The 20,894-nt window shown below is 46.3% G+C and overlaps 1 protein-coding gene across 1 annotated transcript in view; it reads left to right on the top strand.

The window, feature by feature from the left end:
• The first annotated feature begins 4,268 nt into the window (after window positions 1–4,268).
• LOC126524466 (uncharacterized) overlaps window positions 4,269–20,894 on the top strand; it is a 116,813-nt gene continuing 100,187 nt past the window's right edge. Inside the window, exons 1-2 of the mRNA XM_050172780.3 lie at window positions 4,269–4,448; window positions 9,339–9,593. Coding sequence (XP_050028737.2) covers window positions 4,307–4,448; window positions 9,339–9,593 — 397 coding nt within the window. The 5' untranslated portion in view covers window positions 4,269–4,306. The remainder of the gene's footprint in view (window positions 4,449–9,338; window positions 9,594–20,894) is intronic.

The raw sequence follows: 20,894 nt of genomic DNA, 5'->3' as shown, positions 1-20,894 counted from the left end.
TTGGTCATCTGGGCGGGGCCTCTCCTGTCTTGTGAAGTTGTATCCGACTAGAGGATGCCGCTTTTCATACAACACAAAAGGACAAAGTGTACAATTATTTGGCCTATGAAATGGATACATCACAAGTGAGCTATGCATGCGCTTAAGCTGTGTGAAAATTAGTACATGCAAATATATGACATTGTTAAAGAATATGTGGTATCGAACATGCATGTAATGGCACGTTTAAATCGGGGAGTGTTGCATTCATGTGCACAGTCTATAGGTGATAGCATTATTAAGGTCATGCCGTTTCCTGTCTTTTCATTGTGAAATACACACACCGTTCATCTTGTGGCTAATCAACACCCATTGTATTCTTGCACATAGAAAGAACAAACAGCACAATGACGTATATGCTGCATTAGTGTCTTTTTCATTTACACGGTCCAGGTTGTCTTATGTGTTTGCCCATTTTGAAGAGACATAAAGTGCATGTTACAAGTGTCCCAATATGCACAGCACAATGCTTACTGCAATAATTTTATTCGTGCTCTTGAATAATAAACAAAATAATAAACTGAAAGCTCCTTTATAAGGTGTGTTCTGGGGGCTCGACTGGAAAGCAGTGAGTGCACTGATCCTACTGTTGCAGAGCAGCCCTCTGGACCTTGCCACACTCTCAAGAGCATGTGCCTGGCGCTCGCCTACTGCCACCGGGCGGTTGAGTGCCTCCAGCAGCAGAATGTTTTGCTGCAAAAAAAGTGGATTGTTGGAATGAATCAACCGCATATAAACCATTATTTACAAATAAAAATGCTCATTGCACTATTGGTACTAACTGCCCTTGACTGTGGAAGCCTTTAGTGTATGCATGATAAAACAATTTGTCGGGACAACATTGCTTTATTTTTCATAATGGGTTGTATTTTTCAGAGCCAATTGTAATGTTTATTAGTGTGCCAACAGCTGACGTGTCCCCGAACCTTCACGAGTCTCTACTGTCAGCACCACAAACTTATTTTTGTTCACTGCGAAATCAATGGCGCTCCCTACAATCCCGTCTTATGCGAGCTGATTGCATCCTATGCCTACAAACATCATATTTTTGTCCCATTACGCAATTTTCTACCATCCTTGGCTGCAGTTCTCTCTTCTTGACATCCATTCTGTCACGCTTATGTAATCACCTGTTATAAATTGGCAACAAGTGATTGAAGATGTGCATGGCCTGCCCACCGATTCCATTTTTTTTTTTAAATCTCAACTAGCATATCAGTTGCCACGGTTTACTACGCCACTGTCTTCCTGCCTTAATGCTGCCTCCAACAATTTTTGTTACTTCACTTTCTGCACAGTCCTCGACTTCTCAAGTTCCTTTGTTAACCTCCAGGTTTATGTCCCATATTGCATAACCGGTAGAATGCAACGATTCTAAACATTTTTCAAGGATATCGGTAACGTGGCGATCAATTCGGTAATGCCTCCCATGTGCTGTTCAACCCATGAAATTTTTGTATAAGTTTCCTGCTTTATATCAGTACCTGCTATTGATATTTCACCTGGATAAAGATACTCTTCCATAGATTCTGCGGGCTGAATGTCACTGATGAACTTCTGTTATATCACTAAGTTAGTGAAGGTTACCTTTATCTTTTCCATATTTTCGCGGGCCCACGCACATGTAAAAGCACCAACACTCATTGGCTCTCAATGCCTTTTTTAAACTGCAGGACATTCAGTTCGTTACTACGAAAGTGACTTAATCCGTGCACTATTATTATGCTAAATATGAAACAGTAGAAATATACTTATCTGCAGTTTGTCGATGCCTGCGTCACTGTGTTGGTTGCGAGATCCATCGTCGGCACCACCTCCTTGTCGCATCGTAGCTATATCGGCTGTCTTCCTTTTGCACACACTATGCAATATTCGTGACGCTCGCAGTCACGCAGAGTGGAGAAACTCGGCGCACTCACAGAAGCAGCACCGGATAAGTTGTTTGTTCAGGATTGTGCCGTGAACAGTAAGTACGCGTTGCGATCTGTAAAATCACCTAAGCTATTCGCAGTCTTTCGGGGTGCACGGAAAGATTGCTCACGGAGGAACAGAACTATCCAAGAAATAGTGGTCATCGTCGAGCCTGATCACTACGTCGCGCACTGCAAGCTCGTTGTACGAGTTTGTTTACACTGGGCCTCTTCGATGTTCAGCCGCCATGCTCACCCGATGAATGTATGTGATGACGCCACCACAGCGTTCCCTCGTGGTATAATGCGAAGCGTACTAAATTACAAATTAGTCGAATACACATTCAGTGTACATCTTGTAAGCTTTAAAATGCTTTTAAACCACGTTAAACTAACTAATAATATTGTATTAAATGCATTTGTTTTATAACTCGCTTGTGCGTGTAATGCACTCGGTGGAACGACAAACAAGTGAAAGAAGGCGCGACCATGCACCGACGGTATGATCACGTGAGCCCCAGTTTGTCGACCGCCCAGAAGGCAACGCCCAAGGAATGATAGCCACCCAGAGTGAATCGAGATAAACCAATGAAACTGGAGGCTTCTCGAAAGATAAACTGTGTCTCGGTACCATTTGTGCTTTCATCTTGGGGTGTCGCCAGAGCTCGTGAAGATCCCGAGTTTCGCCAAACTCGGCGCATCCTGCATAGCACCCCAGGTGTCATTTAATTCTGACGCGCGCTACTACTGGCAGTAAATTTTTTCGCAGTTCGCAACTTAAGAAAACAGGCAACACGGCATACATAGGAAACGCAAGCACAAAGTATCATGCCATTGGACGGGCGACAGAAATGAGGTTGTAATCCTAGCTTCACAGCAACAAAGGCCAATCAAGAGTGTTGTCAGACGCTCACGCAGCTAAAGGACAGTTGTTGCCACATTCCTTTTCCGGAGCTGCTTTTGTGTCAGTCTATATATGCCCAATAAGCGCTGAAAACATCGAACGCGCGAGCTCTTTGCCCTCGCCAACGGAATTCCGCGCGTACGACTCTGCCCGACTCGCAACAGTTATGGGCCTTTAGGGCTTTCCCGTGAAGCTTGCAACTGTTGCGCATAAGAGCACTGACGAAACTAGTAAAATAAAGCTTACCTGATTTTAAATCAAAAGTCCAGCAAAGACATACTTGGCGAAAGACGGGTCACAGAGCGCTGATGAAAATCGGACAACCTGACGACCACAGGAGCAGCGAACCAAGTGAAGTGTCGCCACCTTTCGCTTGCACAGTCCGAACTAGTGTTACCGCTAGACAGTTAATGAGTACTAAATAGTGAGTACGCGTGATGATGAGTGCCTCACCTCGACCGCACAATATTTTCTCATTTTTATTTATGAGAACAGTCATCGCCTCAAAGAGACATGCGGTTATACTTGCGCTTTCCACTCTTGCTGTATACGCCAGCCACAATTTACGGAAATTCTCCGTTTTTGAAAATACGGACGATAAACACGTCTTTTTTTTCCTTTTTAACGTATGTTTCCTCCGTTTTCGACAAAACAGAAGTGTCGTCCGTTTTCTTTTTACGTAGACTCCCTGCGTTTTTGATAAAACATGACGCTGTATGTATTCTTTACGTATGTTTTCTACGTTAAATTACGGAATTTTTTTGGCAGTGTAGTACAGCACGTGTTTCCAGGCCATTGTATTCAAGGGCCCTGATGAGGCAGAAATGCTACGTTCACCTACACGTTTTATTGCATTGTTCCTGCGAAACACAACATTGCGGTCATAATCTACATTTCTGGTCATGTTTTCAATACTTATATATATTTTCGCAAGTTACAGCCACTGATTTTAGGCCTATTTACCGCCATGTTACACCTACAAATCAAAGTACATTTCTCTACTTCATAAACGATTCATTGAAAAGCCATCACTATGTGTATGCCGCTCTATGACCATATGTGGCTCTTCCGCCATAAAATCGTTTATATAGATCAACCAATCGAGCCAACTGGAACGAGCTCGGCAAGGACCCCGATAATGCTTCGCATTTCATGCGCTCCGCTGTGAGTCATGGACACAGCCGCAGCTGGTCGCAATATTTTGTTGAGAGAAAGAATGCTCCTACTGTCGCGTATTCTTATTGCGTTATTTTTTAGTTCAAGGTAATAAAACACGCGTTACAGCATTATTTCTTGTTTGTTTCGAAGCAATCTAGCAGTTTAGCTAGAACAGCTCGCGCTCGACCGCCGTATGCCTCTGGTGGCCGCTGCTATCTTTCCCTTTGTTACGCTATGTGTCGAGTGCACTGGGTCGATTCATTTCGTACGTTGTCAGTGGCACTGCAGCTCTGCTATGGAAAATAGCGGCCTCCGCGGTACACTATCAGCACCGATGAGCCTCGCAGGATGCGATCGGGAAAGCAGTACGACTACGGCTCCGCAGCTGGGCTCCAGATGCAGCGCGCATGGGGTTGACTGCGCCGGCAGGAGCACTTGTAAGTGTCGGCGGTCTACGACTCTGTGTGTACCGAGGCTAGGTATAACCCGCCGCGAGCGTCTTGCCGTGAAGTCGCGCCGCGTCGCCTTCCCTTCTGTGCAGCAAAGAGTTTGCCGCACTCTATTTGTTCCTTTAATGCACAGTGACCAACGCCAATACCGGGCCTCAGGTGGGAGCATGTATACATACTCACAGGAGTTTCGTTACACAGGGATCATTTTTGTTCACCAAAAGCTAGTGAACAGTACAATTAATTGAAAGAAACATAAACGCTTAATCAGCACGCGCGTGAGAAAAGTGCAACTGAATGTCACTGCCTGTTGGCCTAATAAAGATACAGCATAATAATATGAAGAACAGAAGTGCATATCGAGCTTGGAAAAACTATTTGGACCGTGTTAAAGCGTGCTACCAAGCGCGCTCAAAAATGAAATGATTGAGCGCTCCACAGTATCAACGGGCAGATCTCTGCAATCGCGAATCTACATGACAAAAAGGTTTTCAAAAATATTTGCTGTAAATAAATTCCATTCTGTCGCGAATGGCGTTTCTGCACCGATTAGTGTACTGCAGAAGTGTTAGTCTCGCGCGTTTATTGCCTTATCTTTGTTATCTAGGGTCGAGGAGGGGGAAATACTCGTTGTCGTGAGTATCATACCGTACGTTGACCGCATAGAGTATGTTGTCTCGCCTTCACTGCAACTGTCTCACACGTCTTTTAATGTTTCAACATTTTACTTGTGCCACGGCGTGTTGCTCGTTGGGTTCTTCCTTCCTAAAAAAAAAAAAAAAAAAAAAAAAAACACATTGAATTGAGGCTTCGCCCCTTTACGGTGCATTTACCCATCATTATTGGTACATTTCCAGCCAAACACATGGACTCATAGTGCATTTAATAACGTTTCATCCAGCAATGGAAAATTGAAGAACTGAATAAATGTGGGTCTGAGTGAATTGCAGCGTTAGGAAATTATGCGCAAGTATTTAGGAATGAACATGGGAGAAAATGCTAAAGGAGCTTAGCAGTAAATCTACGAATATTACTTCAAGCAATAGCTCACAATACAATGCTTGTATTAGTCGAGGTGTAAACAACATTGGTGTCGTAATCTCCAGAACAAAAGGGGCATGGAATAAATGAAGAAACCAACTTTAATGCTGCGGAATTTTCGTCAGCTTTTGTGCTATCTTGTGCGCTGTTGTGCGCTGCCCATGAAAGTAAGTAACGTCGCCGTGACGACAAAGGAAAAGAGATTATTTTTTCAGTTGCAGTATGGTTGTCTACCACCAGCAAAAGAAAAGGCAAAATGCGAACTCTCAAACCTCCATCAGAAAATATGCAGAACAGATCACTCACTGCATGCAAATAAATTCTTGATTGGCTGATAATAAAATAAAACGCTAATTAGGAAAACACATGCTTTCTTTGAGGACCACAGAATTCTTCTATTTCTAGCATTCAAAAGCAGTTCAGTATAGCGCAGCTCGATTTATTTGGTCTGATTACTCATGGCACACTACTGTCTCTCAAGTGAAATTGAAAATAGGAATGGCTAATTTAGATATAAGGCGTCACGTCTTTTACTGCATTTACCGGGTGACCGAAACGTCCTCCTTGCGGCTGTCTCTATTTTACAAGGTGAACTTTTGCAGTAGTCCTTGGATAATATTTCAACGTTATATTTCTTTCTTTATATTCTTCCTTTTCAGTTAAATTGTTAAAGTATGATATTGCTTGTTTCCGCAATTCTGATGTAGCAGCTTCTAAGCGCGTTCGGACCAAGATTGTGCTGCTCTCCAAGTCTGGTACTTGGCAGAAGAAAATGGCCGAGATTACTAGTGTTTCTTACAAATCAATCCGATTCGCTCTCCGATATCTTCATGAGAGTATTGCAGTCAAGCATTCAGCCAAGAGTGGAAGCGCTCGTAATTTACCAGCTCCTAAGGCGGTCAGGACTGTCAGAAAGCAGATCGAACACAAAATGTAGAAAGTCTAGAAGAATTGGCAAAGGAGCACTGCAAGAGTCAGCTTTCGATTAGAAACACCGCCAAACGCTATCTCGGTTTGTGCTCGATCATGTTCCAGAAGTCGTATCTTTTGGATGTCCTCTTGACCCCCGCAGGGGCGTCTGCGTCAGCAGGCGTTTGGTGCGTTGCGACACCACATACCCGAGCACGCGAGGGTTGTCCCCTCCCGCGTGCAGCCGTGCGCGGCTTAGCTGTGTCTGGAGAAAACGGATCGTGGGGGTTGAGCCGATGCTGGGTGTTTGGACCTTTAAGTTCTGTATATATATCTAGATAACGTTGTCTATACCATCCCACTTTCATGCGTAAGAACGTACATTGGTCAAACCGGCAGATGCATCAACGAGAGATTAAAAGAGCATCAACATAACGTCACTAAGGTAATCTCAGGTCATTTGGGTATTCACTGCCGAGATTGTTCCTGCAAACCCATGTTTGAGAGCACGTCCATTCTGTACAAGGCTCGTAGCAGGATGATGAGGGAGATTGTAGAGGCGTACGAGATTGCAAAATTTGAGCAAAAGTGCGTAAGCAAGCCTTCGGTGTCACTATCGGAAAAGGAGATACGATTCCTCGGTTTATCTTTGTAACCATTGTAGTACATGTTTTTCCCTTGCCTTGCACACGTGTTCGGTTCAACGAAATGCACCACTCAAATGTTCTTTTTTGCTGTTACGTTGTTTCCGCTCGCACTGTATATATTTATCGATGCGTGCGAAAATAAAATCTATAGTTGAAAGTGAAGCGCTGTGTCTGTGTATCGGTCCCTTTCTACGTCCTTGTCCAGTCGCGCTTATACACTCTACCATGGGTTTGAAGACTCGTTGTCGCATCATTTCAGTGACACTGACTAGTACTGATTAGTAAAAAACACTGCATTCATTTCAGCAAATCAGGCTGAATTACTACTTCTGGGTAACCCTCTCATGCATTAGTCAGTGTCGCTGAGGCATCTTTAAATGGAAGTCGTCAAAACAGCCTATGCCTTGCGGACTTCTGGTGGGAAGCTGAAGTTGGCGGTGCTTCCGTACATTCACGGCTTCTAACATCGACTAAAATTTTGGGCAATGGGCGGACGTTCTGGTTGTTTTTTCCACACAGGACAAGCTTCAACAAGTGCGCAGAATGACATCCAGGCGTGTCTCACAAGCTTCGTTGCAAAAAGAAGCACTAGGAGAAGTTCGTCAAATATCCGGAATCAACTGATTTATTGTAGCAAGACAAATATAGGTGATAGTGCGAGATTTGTAAATGACCGCCTCCTGTTACACCGTAGAAATTTCAGGGACAAGTGCGGAGGGTTTTTCGATGTGGACTGTACGAAGTGTGAATCTAGTGATGATCTTAGTGCGGTGCCCAGTTCTGGGCAAAGTGCACACCACTGCGTGAAATCGAGCTCCGTGCCAATCTGTCTAAAATCAATCACTGTCACGAGAAGCAGGATCCCTCTCACGCATGAAATCATCGAGGAAGAGATGATTGATAGTATGGGTGTAACTATGTGTGCAAGCCGTCGACTGCTTCACCTTCAAAGTAATTAAAATACTTGCATCGTCACTGATTGTCTTCATGTAGGGCCACGACAAGCCTTTATATTTCGCTTTGCGGTTCTCAACAAGTAGTGGCAAATTAGCGCTCCTGTGACTCCCGTCTTCTTTGACCGTCCTCGTCTGGTTGTGCGCTCAAAGTTTTTGTTCATGCGCTAAGAGTTTACATGGGACACCGGTGAGCGATATGGAACTGTAGTTTAATGGAATAGCTATGTCACATTGCTTGGAGATAGATACAATCTGCCCGCCTTCCATTCGCTGGATAGGACACCACATTCTAAAGACTGTGAAAATAGTTGTGCCAATATAATTGAACAACATGCAGCGGTTTCTTTCAGAAATTGGGAGATAATTCTATCAGCACCAGATACAGAGTTTTTCAGGTCCTATATTAGATAATTGGATCCATATTAGGTAAATCAGGGCAATCAAACTTAGGAAAGACGATGTTAATATAGTTAGAAACTGATAATTGAAATACATTTTAATATGTCATAGCCCCTGTTGCCTGGAATAAGTCTTGTATTCATCACCATTTGGGGAAGCAACAATAAATATTAGGACGGGCCTCTTGTTTGCGTGCGATTTTTGTACACTGTACTCAATATTTTACCACAACAGGGGCTTCCGCGAAGTCTACCGCGAACTTTTGCATCACACGAACGGCATCTTCACCCAATGGCTCAACACAGGAAAGCACACACATATCGAGACGCTTTATACGTATGGCTATCTGTACCAACCCCGTAGATGTGCCAGTTGCCAGCTCTTTTGTGCACGACATTGCGCCGCAAAACAACAAACGCAACACATAAATGTCCATAGTACAACAAAAGTCGTCATTGCTCTATGAAATCAAATTCGTCTCCTTGGCTCTTTCTTCCTTTTCATAGCAAAAGACTTTCGTTAGTTTTTTCCACCAAGTTTTGTACTCGAACGGCGACGTTCGTCGCTGAACGACTGTTTGAGACGCACGTGGTTTGGGTCGTCTGAAAGATTACATCACGTTTTCGGTGACGGCGCTTGTAGCGTTTCTCCTCCGCTAAGCATTTATTGCATTCAGGCTCTGGCAGTGTACTCTACTGCCGTGGGCAATACGTATTTGGATGCCACCTATTGCTTGCCAGCCGATTTGTGACTACTCTCACTTTTTCTGTGGCACTCTGAGGGTGATGCTTCTGCGGGAACCTAGATTCGTTCAGAAATCAAATAGTACTATTGTTTGCGCAACGCTAGTCAGCCGCTGATTGTTAACATGTTTGCTTTGTGCGTAGGAACGAAAACATTCTAGTGTGTTTTTTTTTCTTATGCAGCCTCACCACCACAAGTTCCATGTAACTGCACGCCTCAGTCGGATGAAAAGCCGCAACCCGAGTTGCGACGGACTGCTAATGACCATGCAAACAGTTGGCCTGTTGCAGTGGTTGGCTGCGCTGTCATTATGTTTGCCACAGGCGTGTTTTGTACCTCGGGCCTTTTCTACGTCTACTTCATGGAGGCGTTCTGCGTCAGCCGCGAAGCCGCTTCGTGGCCAGCCAGTGCAATGGGCGTGACACTGAACTGCTCAGGTAAGTGCGCACGGGACATTTATCACCAGGTGCATTTTCTTGCTGTCATGTTTCGGCAGCAGTAAACTCCTTAACCCAATCTACCGCACAAGCTTGGCATATATATTTAGTGGAAGAAGTACGTTCAGTGCTTTTGGCTGAACAAGCACTATTCAGTCATATGTGGCTCACTTGTTTAACGAGATCAATAGCATGAAGTCAAAAACTTTTGCAATTCAGTGCACATGTGCAGGAAATTGTCCTGGTGTACCTACGGATGCGTATTTCTGTGCGAGTGCCTTAATTGCCCCGATAAAGGAATGCCTCGCACGTGTACTTGGTGTGCAATGCTCTGGCATTATTGGCGACTATATAGTACACTACATAATAGTACATATATATATATATATATACATATCACACTACTTTCTCCATAAAGCAAATAGATTCCGGTGTAAAATCATGAACGACGCCATGCGGAAGATCTGTTCTCATGGAGATTACGCTTTCCTAGCTAGTCACGTAGTAAAGTGAATTGCAAGATCCTCGGAATTATTTATCTTGTAGCAAGATATCGACTCCTACAGGATAAAACACTGCTCGTGTTTATTCGTACTGTGTGCTCCTCAATTGGATTGTTCTTTTCGTTGTGTCGGCTCGTGACAGACGGTCACAGAAGACTGTGATTGCTCTTTAAAATTTCCTTAGCGTTGCAATGTTTGAAGTAGGTTTATTAGACACTAAATATAGGCATATCGAAAAAGGTTTGGATTTACTCGCCCTATATATATATATATATATATATATATATATATATATATATATATATATATATATATATATATATATATATATATATATCATTTAATGTGTCGAGCGATAACTCTCCTCATGCTATAAATGAACTCTCCTAATTAACTTCGCTTTAACGAACACCAAATCTATTGGGTTTGGCTCCCACAAAAGGCCGTCGGTATGAGGGTCTTAATGAACTATTTTAATTAACTATGGCTTATTTAATTAGCATTCATAAACACCAAACATCGTGACTTCGACTCCCACCAACTTTCATGGGTTCCGTCATCAACGGTCTAAAGCCCCTTAAACTTCGTAAAGTAGTGACACCCTCCTCCTCCGCCTTCCCTCCTCCTCGTTTCTACTTTCTTTTACGCTCCTTCCTCGACCGTGGCGCCGCCTACACTGCTCGAGCGTAGCAACGGCAGCAACATGCGCTCCTCGCCGCTCCGGAGACGCTTGTCGAGCAAAAATGGCGCTGCTGCACGGCGCGAGGGCCCAAGTGATGCTATTAGGCCAATAGCCAAGCGGCGCCGGCGTCGGCCAGAGCGCACGAGGAGGAGGCTGCATTCTTCAAAGCGTGGCACTACTTTACGAAGTTTAAGGGGCTCTACAACGGTTCATCTACCATAAATTTACGTGCCAATGAATTTTGGGGCCATCAATGGTCGCGGAATTGACTACCACCAAAGGCCGTGGGTTCGAGCGCCTTAATTAACCCCGGAGGCCGTGGGTTCGACTTCCACCAGTGGTTGCTTGTTCGACTGCCACCAAAGGTCGTGGGTTCGAGATCCATCAGTGGCCGTTTGAGTAGAAAGAGGAAACCATTTCTTTGAAGGAAGAAGTGGAGTTCAACCATTCAAACAGAGGAGGCTGCCCTCAGTACAGGGCGCCACAGGCAGTTGCCGGTCTGCGCGCCCTGTCGATCAAACTGAGTTGATCGTTAAGGCTGTCGCTGGCCAGAAGCTCCTCCCACCGCTCCACACTCGCTTGGTTTATAGGGGGCAGTCCGGGCCCGGCATCTCCAGGTGGTGTGTAAAAGCGTTGGCCTCTTAGAGCACCATGGGCAAAGCGCGGGGTGTGCCGTTCGGTGCATTTTATTAAGTATGTCTAGGTTGGGTTACGTGCCAGTCTTGATTAAGCGCCGGCTGACAGCTTCTTCCTTTTTTAGTTTTTTATGGGGAGGGGAGTAGATCCACCTTAGTCCCTTGTAGCAATTTAGGATGGCCGCGTAGGCGCACGGTACCAGGATAGGCTCTTCCAGGGCAGGATCACGGTGTGCTGAGTCCCTTGTGTGTCCTCAAGCTGCTGTCTGCCTCCTTGTTTCTTTGCAGCACCACTTGACCCGGCGTCCATATTATGCTATGCCGGATGGGAGATTTCGTGTATCTAGGGGCCATTAGTATCTGGTGCGCCAAGGAGAATGCTCGTTGCTGTTCGGCCGACTCGCACATGCAGGAAATTTCGGCACGCCGCCTGAAAATCCGTAGAGTTGTTCCGCGACCGTTTGTTGTTGTCGCGTAGGCAATATCTAATGCCACGGCTGGGTCTTCAGCCTCCGTGATGGAGGTGCAGCGAATAGATGCGCTACTGATTTCGCGAAGATGATGGTCGACTACTCTGGCGCCATCAATTTTGGTGCCATAACGCCGGATAGTTAATTTTTCGACCCATGAGGCTCTTATGGCTTTCGCCTTATTAACATTTCAGGTATTTACGCATCGCCTCCTAATTGTGCTGTCACCTAACGTAGTTTACGGAGCTCTTATTAGTCACTCCTCTCTGCAGCACGCTGCGCTCACCACCCATGCAGACGAGGGCCCTCTAGGTTTAGGCTGCGCATTATTTCGCGCCTAACGTGTGTCCATGAATGCTTTATGCGGCTAGCATTGAAAAGTTCCCCTATTTCACCACCACATGTGACTGAAGAAATTTTGTGTAGCGCTGCGTGTGCGCATTCTTTATGTGCCTTCTTGTTCGCGCTACAACTCGCTCGTTTCAAGATTAACAACCAGTAGGCTCACATCGCCAGTCTCCTAGGTGTAGCGCAGATGTCGCAATTCCTGTGAAACAGCTTTAGCGAAGAGCTTGGTTAAATGCCAAGCAACTACATTCGATGGGTAAAATTCTGTTGAGCGTCGATGCAGCGATGCACCGAGTACTAAAGCGGTGTGCGTTGTTTTTCGAGGGGAGAAGTGTAATCAGAGGTATATGCAAACGGAAGTACAACATCAGTGTAAATACACGTAATCATTCGGTACTACTTGTGGCGTAGTGCCATAAGCGAGTTCTGGAGGGTTTGCCAAAGATTGTCACCTTTCCCATGGCACATACCCAGTGAGAGAAGAATGAGGGAACTTATGAAACATTTGAAGAAATCAAAGGAGCCGTTAGTTATCATGCGCTGCTCCAATAATGTTTACGTTTGCTTTGCAAGTACAGTGGTGAGCAGCCTTGTCTAGAGCGCGCCGGCGGTGCTCTGCGGAGCAAGTCAGCGCCACCTAAAATTGCGCTCTGGGTTTGAGTTATGCGTCCCACGCGCATGCGCGGCAGAAACAGAGGCATGCCTGCTCATTGCTTCCTTGTCCAGCCACCGCCTTGCGAGTTCGTTTCGTGCCGCCAGGGACGCGCTGCCTGCAATTGTGACGCTGTGACGGCGGCGAGGGCGTCACCATGCCACCGTGTTTCACGAGTGTAACGAGACGGCGAGGCAAGCAAGCGTGAGTGATAGCAGATCACCGCGCATTTCTGCACAGGCACCGCTCGCCGCGGCCATAATGTCTTTCGGCGTGTGTCTGCACTGCGTATTTAGCTAAGGGCGACAGCGCATTTCGCGTCTTTTCAGACCGCGGCCAACTTGGCTGCCTCTGGGGCTTTTTATGCCGCTGGAAGTGTGGCGGAGTAAATGACTCTTTTGCGATAGTTTGATTGGCGTCTGTAGCACTCTAAACTCAAGTTCGGTTTCTCTGGAATTACAAAAAAACAAAAGCACCGGAAGGTGGTTTCAAGGAAGAATGGCACATTTATTTAAATGGTACAAACTGGCGTGGGATAAAACCGATAAAATAAACACACACAATCTGAAGTAATTCATAAAAAAGCGAATGAAAAACAGCGTTGCTGGACAGCAATATAATGGGAGAAGAAGATATTTATGAAGAAGTGAAACAGAAATTGAGGATAAAGCAATCAACGCGTGAAAACCAATGCAGTACAGGAGAAGGATGAATGCCGACTCGGATATGACATCCATGAAGGGCTCAGGCGGTGGCATTGTTGCAAAAGTTCAGAAGTAGGCGAATGTGGCTAAGTCATCACTTTCCGGGATCGCTCCACTCAGTATGGTATCGTACCTCCCTGGGCCGCTTTAACACTGGCTATTCTGCCCGGTAACGAGTCGTAGAGGGGGTCGACAAAGTTGGGCACACCTCGCAGGCGATTCCACTCAGCCTCAATAGCTTTCCACAATTGTTCACCTGTGGCGACACTGAGTCCACTACTTTTGCTTCGATTTTTTTTAGGATTCCCCAGACGTTTTCTATTATATTAAGGTCCGGACTGCGCGCTGGCCAATCTAGGGGCATGATGCCCAGCTCGTCCATGAGGTCTCGCACAGCATTGGCGCTATGAATGGGTGCTCCATCCTGCTGGAAATGAAACAGTCCATCGGGAAATGGCCCGTCGAGAACGTGTGGAAGGTGCACCGTTTCAGGTATCCGTGAATAGCTCGACGACGTCCTTTTTCCTTCAATTCTGTGTATCGGCGGCAGACCTTGATAAGAAATAGCGCCCCAGACATGGACTGTTGTTGGGCCGCTTGAACGAATACTGCACACGTAGCGTGGATCCCACCTGCAGCGAGAGAAAAATACCGACATATATTATTGTGCTATCCGGATCAAGTACTCACAGGCGTACCTACAGGTGCGAACAGGATATTTTTGCAGGTGACACAATGACAGCCGCGAGAAAACTCCTACGGCGATATTATTTAAGGCAAATTCAGTGAAAACCTAATACTTTACTGATATGATTTTGCATTTCTGTGCTGCTATAATTATGGTCTTGCCGTCCAAATGGTATCACTCTGTTTATTTCGCAATTTGCTAGAAAGAAATAAATTCTGAATTTGAGCGCTCCCGCAGCGTAAGATTTAGCGGTGACCTCAACGATAAGGAATTTAGCAACAGGATGACCTAGAAGGCCACACTCCATGCGAATCTGTTGAAAACATGCGGATCGCATCGATTCCAAGCTGCGCAGGAGACAATTGATATTAACAGAATTTAGCATCTTTATAGACAGACCTTCCTCAAAGAGGTACAGTATTAGAGCAAACATTTAGGATCGCACAAATACTATTTGCTGGGCCTGCAACTATGATAGTTATTTCATCGCTGATGTGTTCAAACCTGCGGAGAGAAAGACAAAGATCCGCAAGCTACCCGATGTCCATGAGTCCCCGACACTTACCGGCAGTTCTCTGGACGCCACACGTGCCTTTGTTGGCCCAAGCGGGTGCAGAAGGATGCCTCGTCACTGAACACCACGGCGCGCTAGTTCGAAGGCGACCAGGATTCAACCACTGAGGCAAACTCCATCCTTTGATACAGGTGGCGTTGCTCCAAAGTGTCTTTTGGGCGGCGATGTAGGAATTCATGCCTGCTTCACGCTGGCGCCGTCTTATAGTGGAGTCGCTCACATTATCCAAACCCAGCTCGTCCCGAATTTCCCGTGCACTCAGGAACGGATCCAGGGAAGCTGCCGCCACAATCTGCTGGTCCTCTTCAACCGTCGTCTTCTTGTAGCTTGCGGCACGGGGAGCATCAGCTATTCTACCCTCACGGTTGAAGGCTTGTAAAATGCGGTTAACAGTTGCCATTGGGCGCCCCGTAAACTGGCATATTTTTCGTTGTGACATTGTCCTTCCCATCACCGCTATAGCTCGCCACTCTTCTGTTGTCAAACGGGGTGCCATTTGGAAAGCAAGATTTGTTCAGCGGAGGTAGACTTTATACTTCGCTAACAGGACCGATACTTTGCATTCTTCTTCTCATTGGCCAGTCTGGCTTTCGGTCGACAGTTTTACGCGCCGTGCCGCGGCCAAGCTTTATCACGACAAAGTTCGTCAATGCGAAAAACATCCAAGATATGATAACCAAAAGCGTGTCGGCACATAGCAACCGTGCTTGTAAAATGGGTTGCTAGGATAACAAATGATTGAGTGGGTTCATATGTCGCTTTTTTTTCACGCCAGAAGAACTTTGTTTCATTCCAGCTCGGCATTCAACAGCTTTTGTCTGCCCTCTCAGCATTGCTTCCTACATACTTGCAGAGTTCTGTGGAGGTGTTGCCGTGTCAAGACACGACCCGTAGGAAAATCAAAGCTGCCACCAAAATGATTTCTGCTACTAGATAAGAGCTCCAAAATACTGTCGCAGGGCTGCTGCCTCGCTTTCTGCCAAAGACCGCTTCCTGTATTATCTCTGTTTGTAGTTGGATGGAGCATCTAACCATATCGCTAAGGTGGCTATAGCAATCCATGATGGACGGGATTGGCCTGTGTGCAGTCTTCACCTATACTTATACGCCTGGGGTGGGAATGGTGAAACAACAAGTAGGTTATCGTCCCAAGTAACACACGGGCTATAAATTATGCAGTACCGAAAATGTTTCTGTTAATTTAGGCCACCGGGGGGTTATTTATATGCGCTGATACCTCACAGCACTATGGCGTTTTTGTATATCATCTCCATCTAAATACAACCTGCACGCCTCTGATCAAACTTGCGGCCCCGTAATCAGCAGCGGAACGTTAAAGCCTCTGAGCCGCCGCGACGGCTTCACCGCAGAAGATTTCTGGCAAGCAAGTGGAGACGACTGAAATATCCTGCGGGACGTGCCAAACTGTCCACTCAATATGCAGCTTCGCACTGCAGAGAATAGCTAGTATAGAGCAAGCGAGAATGCCCTATCCATCTTTAAGTCGAGCGATCTGACATTTAGGCGCTTAGAACTACAATGGTTCTGAAACGAATCCAGCTCCCAACTGCGTCATGATGCCCTTGTCCCGCTTTATATTTTCCCGTCCACGTTGTTTCTCATTCATTCATCCGGATATTTTTTTCATCTGTTTTCGTACGTCGGTATCGCAAGTGCTTGTATCATTTAAATAAATGTGCTGTTCTTTCTTTAGATCACCTCTCGTCTTTTATTTTTGTTTTACCGTTTCCGAGAAAGAGCACTTGAATATCGAGCCTTACACGTTAAGTGACGCCACTGAAACGATATTGAAGGAGTTATTTTTCTACACTCGTAGCGGCATAAACTGCTGCACGCATGTGCACTCCGCGTAGAGGAAGCTAAATTGTCAGATCTGTATGGATGCCAAATGCGGTGTCACTTGTAGCTAGCTGATAACACGTCGCGAAGACACGCCATCACACGATATGCCTGCAATGCGTGGTGCGTGGTGGTAACGCTCAAACCCTATATCTACTGTATACGGGCTAGACGAAAATAGACACCAAACAACCATATAGGCCCAATTCTCGCACTCTTAGCCTGGTCGGCGCCTGAAACGCGCGATCACCCGCTATCACTTGGACGTGCTTCAGAAACGCGCGATCACCCAATATCACTTGCACTTGCTTGCCTAGCCGCCCCGTGATTCGCGCGAAACACGTTGGTTTTCCGGCTGCTGTTACATATCACTCAGCGCGGCCCTGGCAGACTGAAGCGCAAGCACTGAGGCCGAGAACCCACGAGCACGCACCGCTTTATTTTGGCTGCGCATGCGCCTGAGACGCATAGCTCAAACCCAGAGCGTAACGTTAGGTGGCGCTGACTTGCTCCACAGAGCACCGTCGCCGCGCTCTAGACATAGCTGCTCACCACTGTACCTGCCAGCCTACTTGTAAGGTTTTTATTATATGCTCAGTTTTAGTTTCGGGTTGTTGTGTTCGCTGGTGCCAGATCTCGCTCAACCTTGTAAGTGCACTTTGCCGTGTTCCCATTTCTATTTCTCGAAATAAACGTCAGCAACAGAAAAACGAGCCGTTTCGCGCCTGAGCAAGTAAGGGTGTGAGCACCAGTCAGGCAGCGTGGCCATGACCGCTTACGCTTCACCTCAAAGGTAGACAGCTTATAATATGTCCAGCTAGTTGCGTCCACGCGTCCTCTTTCCATAGAAACGTGGACGCTGCCCCGGTCATGTGCCGCTCGTTACGCCCAACCCACCACGCTGTTCAACGCGTTGCCGCGCTTTTGCAATAAGTTGTTTCTTTATGTCTCCAGAAACACTTTGGCTGTTTCTTGCGTTAAGGACATTGTTAGCAAGACGGTTGTTATGCGCTGCTTACCTCACTGTATATGCATGAGCTTGAGCCGGCTCGTAAGTGCCAGTATTACTTGACGCGTTGCTTGCCATGACTGAAACAGTCTTCTTGTAGTCTGTGTCCTTGGTCTGTGTCTGTCAAGTGTGTAATCCAATGTTTTCTCTGTCCAATCCCTTATGTAAACAAGAACAAAAAATATACTTTTTGTATGATACCACGGCTTCCTATTGTGTGCAACTGAGAAAATCGGCTCAGAAACGGCAAAAAATAACACCTATGATCCCATAAGCCTTGCTTAGGTTCTTCGAGATGCTTGGCGGCTTTTCCATTACAAATGCTGCGATCGGTGAGTATATTACGTCTGTATGTACGGAATGCTTAAAAATGAAATATTAACACTCTTGCGCTCCACTATAGATAACGTAGTTGAAACTTTTAACCAAAGCTAAACCAGAATTTGAAAGCATTGCTATCGAAACCGAAACCAAAACAGGCCTATACGACGCGTCCCAAATCTCGAAAGGCAAAATTTGCGGTCTGACCAGCCGCTCGGGACGCTGGCGGCAGTGCAGCAGCTCGATCGCAGGGCCATGCGGGAGTGTACGCTCTTTACCTATATGTTTCTTTATGCTCCACTCAGGGTTCCCAGGTGTGGCGATTCCTCGCCAAACTGGCTGCATTTAGAGGCTCCTGGCGGCGCAAAAGCGTGCTTGGCGACTTCGCAACTTTTTGCCTATATTTGGCGGCGGCAATTGGTATATCTAATGTCCGAATCATAGTCCCCCCGATGGCCCCCTCGAAGCAACAGCCCCAAACGCTCCAGATCTTCAAGGGCATGCTTGTCTTGCAAACTCGGGAAGCAAGTCCAGAAGCTTCATATATACCCTAACCGCCATTTGGTCACTGGGCCTACTCGACTGGTCGTCGGCTTTCCAGGACTGCCTGAGATGCTGGAATCAACGTTTCGGGCAATCTGGGACTCTTGTGGACGGATACTTCAACAGGCCTCTCAATTCAAAAGGCCTCTTTTAATTGCTCTTAGTAAGAGGAATTAAAAAAATTGAAATGATTTTGTGTCCTTTTTACGAACGGAAGCAATCGGTGGTGTCCTAATATCACCCTCCGCGACGGTTACCTCTATCGAGAATCTTGAAGACCCATGGTTCTTGGCACCAGAAACGACTGCAACAACCGAAAACGTGCCATGGCAGCAATGACATTAAAATTGTCAGTGTCTATGTGACTATGCCACTGCCTACTAGGGAGAGCACTCATAGCAGTGCAAGGATGGCGTGTAGCGAGTTTATTGTACTGAAACTGGGGACACCGCTTCCGGTATGAGAAAACAGGAAAGTGGGCGGCGAAAATTAACAAAAAACGTCAGCTGGTCGTTATGGTAAATTATTACAAAATATTATTTGATAACATTTGTTTTCTGTTACTTTTCTTTGCCATCATTGAACAGAAAACTCTTTTTTGCTTTCTTTCTTCTTTATGTTCGTGTCAAAAGCCAGCAATTGTTGGTTTATCGCACCGTGGCTACATTTTTGGCTATTAATTAAAGCTTTAGCCGGAGTTGGCAATTTGTTTTTCCACTTTTCAGAATATGTCGGCTTCTTTTTCTCCCTAAGACCTGGCACCGCTGATTTCACTCTACGTTTGGTCCCCATTCAGGGAAGTTCTTTTTTCCGCCGCCTTCCGCGGCTCGGCCGTTGGCCTACTCCGTAGGCCCCGCGTTCGTCCACCCCTTCGAGGCAACTACTACTTATGGAAATACAACAACTGTCGACGAGTTGAACCTTTTTCACTTACCGGCCATGGTTGCTCATTGGCTATGGTGTGGCGCTGCCGAGCACGAGGTCGCGGGTTCGAATCCTGGCCACGTCGGCTGCATTTCGATGGGGCGAAATGCGAAAACACCGGTGCAGTTAGGTGCACGTTAAAGAACCCCAGGTGGTCAAAATTGTTGGAGTCCTCCACTACGGCGTGCCTCATAATCAGAAGGTGGTCTTGGCATGTAAAAACTCCTAAATGTTTTAATCTTTTTTTTTTATTCTGCGACGTACTACTGCAAACATGGACGACACCCTGCCCGCTACGTCTATTGCTTCTTTGTTGTTATGGCCATGGTGTTCGCGCCGCCACCGCTTCTTTTACTTCCTTCGGCATGTACACCTGCAGAACCATGGCTTCCAAACGTTTCTACTGGTGGCCGGACGCGATGCTTTACCGCAAGAGAGAAAGAGTGCCGTTTTGCTGTCGAACTTGGGCTTCGAGGACCAACGCCTTTTGTACGACTTAACGTCGCAAGCGGACCCCGCCACAATGGAGTTCCAGGGTATTCCACCTACTGGATAAGCACTACGAAGACAACAGCCTCGTTCATCATTTTTTTTTTCAATCTTGTGGTGGTTTGTCGGCTTGGACGTTAGACCAGCCCTGATAAAGGGATCCAGTGACTGGCACCGGGGCACAATCCAGCCGACAGGCACCACCACAAGAACTGAATACTGATTAGGGGCAGTATTACCCGATGCTGTTAACAGCTTGTAAGGAGGAAAGGTGGCGACGCTCGAACGCTAACTTCACCCATCATACGATGGTCGTCATACGGTGGTGCGTGCGGAAGCAACGTAGTCCCCCCTGTAAACACCGGATAGTTAATATCTTAATATCATTTCTGTTAAGGCCTACTTCTATTAAAGTTCTGAAGCTTTCTTTTGCCCATACCCCCCTGAAGTTTAATGTTATTGAGGAAACTATAGGGGGCTGCCCCGTCACCGTGGATATCTGTTTGAGCAGAGATGGATCGTTATATTTTCTGCATTTAGTATTGTGATAGTCTGAGAGGGGGATCCTGGTACCTACAACCTGAGCGTCGAGTACAACTGTCTGGCTCTCCCTTTTGAGAACCAGATCTGGGATTCTAACGCCTTGGTCAGTTCTGTATCGGGGCTCCACTTTTACGGTCCAGCCGACTTCCCCCAGCCTCTTGCCTGTGTATTTTACTATATTGTCATGCCTAGCTATGCGTGTGTGGTGTGTTCTGTGGCAACCCTGAAGAATGTGGCCCAGGCTCTCGGTTGAATTGCATCCGGCACGGCATTGTTTGTCGACCTCCCGGCCCCTCTTTGTACGAGTGAGGTTTGCCAGTGAGTTAGATCTGACCTTTAGCAAGTCAATGAATTCT

Source organism: Dermacentor andersoni, chromosome 3 (assembly GCF_023375885.2).
Source record: "Dermacentor andersoni chromosome 3, qqDerAnde1_hic_scaffold, whole genome shotgun sequence".
NCBI lineage: Eukaryota > Metazoa > Arthropoda > Arachnida > Ixodida > Ixodidae > Dermacentor > Dermacentor andersoni.
The sequence above is the reverse complement of the archived record's forward strand: the minus strand, read 5'-3'. Positions and strand labels throughout refer to the sequence as shown.